The sequence below is a fragment of the Camelina sativa genome, chromosome 14, assembly GCF_000633955.1.
Source record: "Camelina sativa cultivar DH55 chromosome 14, Cs, whole genome shotgun sequence".
In the NCBI taxonomy this organism is placed as follows: domain Eukaryota; kingdom Viridiplantae; phylum Streptophyta; class Magnoliopsida; order Brassicales; family Brassicaceae; genus Camelina; species Camelina sativa.
Window position 1 is genome coordinate 17,993,757 of NC_025698.1, and position 1,136 is coordinate 17,994,892.

At 38.0% G+C, this 1,136-nt stretch overlaps 1 protein-coding gene across 1 annotated transcript in view; it reads left to right on the forward strand.

The window, feature by feature from the left end:
* The window catches only part of LOC104741860 (granule-bound starch synthase 1, chloroplastic/amyloplastic), a 4,319-nt gene continuing 3,623 nt past the window's right edge, over nucleotides 441–1,136 (forward strand). The window contains exon 1 of the mRNA XM_010462780.2: nucleotides 441–1,123. Coding sequence (XP_010461082.1) covers nucleotides 800–1,123 — 324 coding nt within the window. The 5' untranslated portion in view covers nucleotides 441–799. The remainder of the gene's footprint in view (nucleotides 1,124–1,136) is intronic.

Sequence of the window (1,136 nt, forward strand, 5' to 3'; positions counted from 1 at the left end):
CAAATGTATTGGACTCATTTAATACTTTAAATTTGAAAATGTTTTAAAAATATAACAAAATTTTGATTTAATAATTTAAAAAATAAAATTGGATTGTTTTTTCTATTCAACTCTTGCCCGCACAAGCATCCAGGTAACTCTCTTAATATAATCAGTAATTTCATTATTAAACTCTTATTTATTTGTAACTCATCAAATCTAAAATCTTCAAACACACTTACAAAAAAAAATACAAACATAATAATTTTTTTTTCAAAAAAAAGAAAACATGACAAAAATTCTACACCGTGAATTTTAAACAAATGGGGCCAAGAAAAGTTGTGGTTCATGATATATGACGACAAAAGCAAACAACACTTGTATAAGCGACGGGAAGTGACCCCCCAATTAGAGAGAGAGAGTCCCATATGTATGTTTTTTCACAAATCTCAGCCGTCGATACTGTTAGCCTCTCCCCGACCAAAACGTACGCACCAAAAGTTAAAAACAACTTTTAGCCTCTCGGGCAATGCCATTGATTGAAATTGACCACCCTCTCTCATCATGTGATGGAAATCGCCCACTCAACTACTATATTTACGCCACGTGTCACTACAACTTCCGACCATTCATTCATTCTTTCTCCTCAGTCCTCTCAGCACTCTTCACTGCTTTTCTCATCTCCTCCTCCATTAGCTTCGGCGCCGTGAAATCTGTGAGGTTTTTTTTTGTCAAAGAATCATCGCAAAGTTTGAACTTTTCCACTCAAAGTCAAAGTATCGATTTTTTTTTTAATTATTTTGTGTGTGTGTGTTGAACAATGGCAACTGTGACTGCTTCTTCTCACTTTGTGTCAAGGACTTTACTTTACAACACCCATGGAGTTTCTCCGGGCTCTGATCTGTCTCAGATAACCTTGAAAGGTCAATCCATGACTCACTGTGGGTTAAGGTCTTCCAACATGGTTCACAGGAGATCATCTCAAGTTTCCGCTGCTAACAAGAAGGCTCCTAAAGTTAAACCTGCCGGTAAGATTGTGTGTGAGAAAGGGATGTCTGTGGTTTTTATTGGAGCTGAGGTTGGTCCATGGAGCAAGACTGGTGGCCTCGGTGATGTCCTCGGTGGTCTGCCTCCAGCTCTGGCTGTAAGTTCATGTA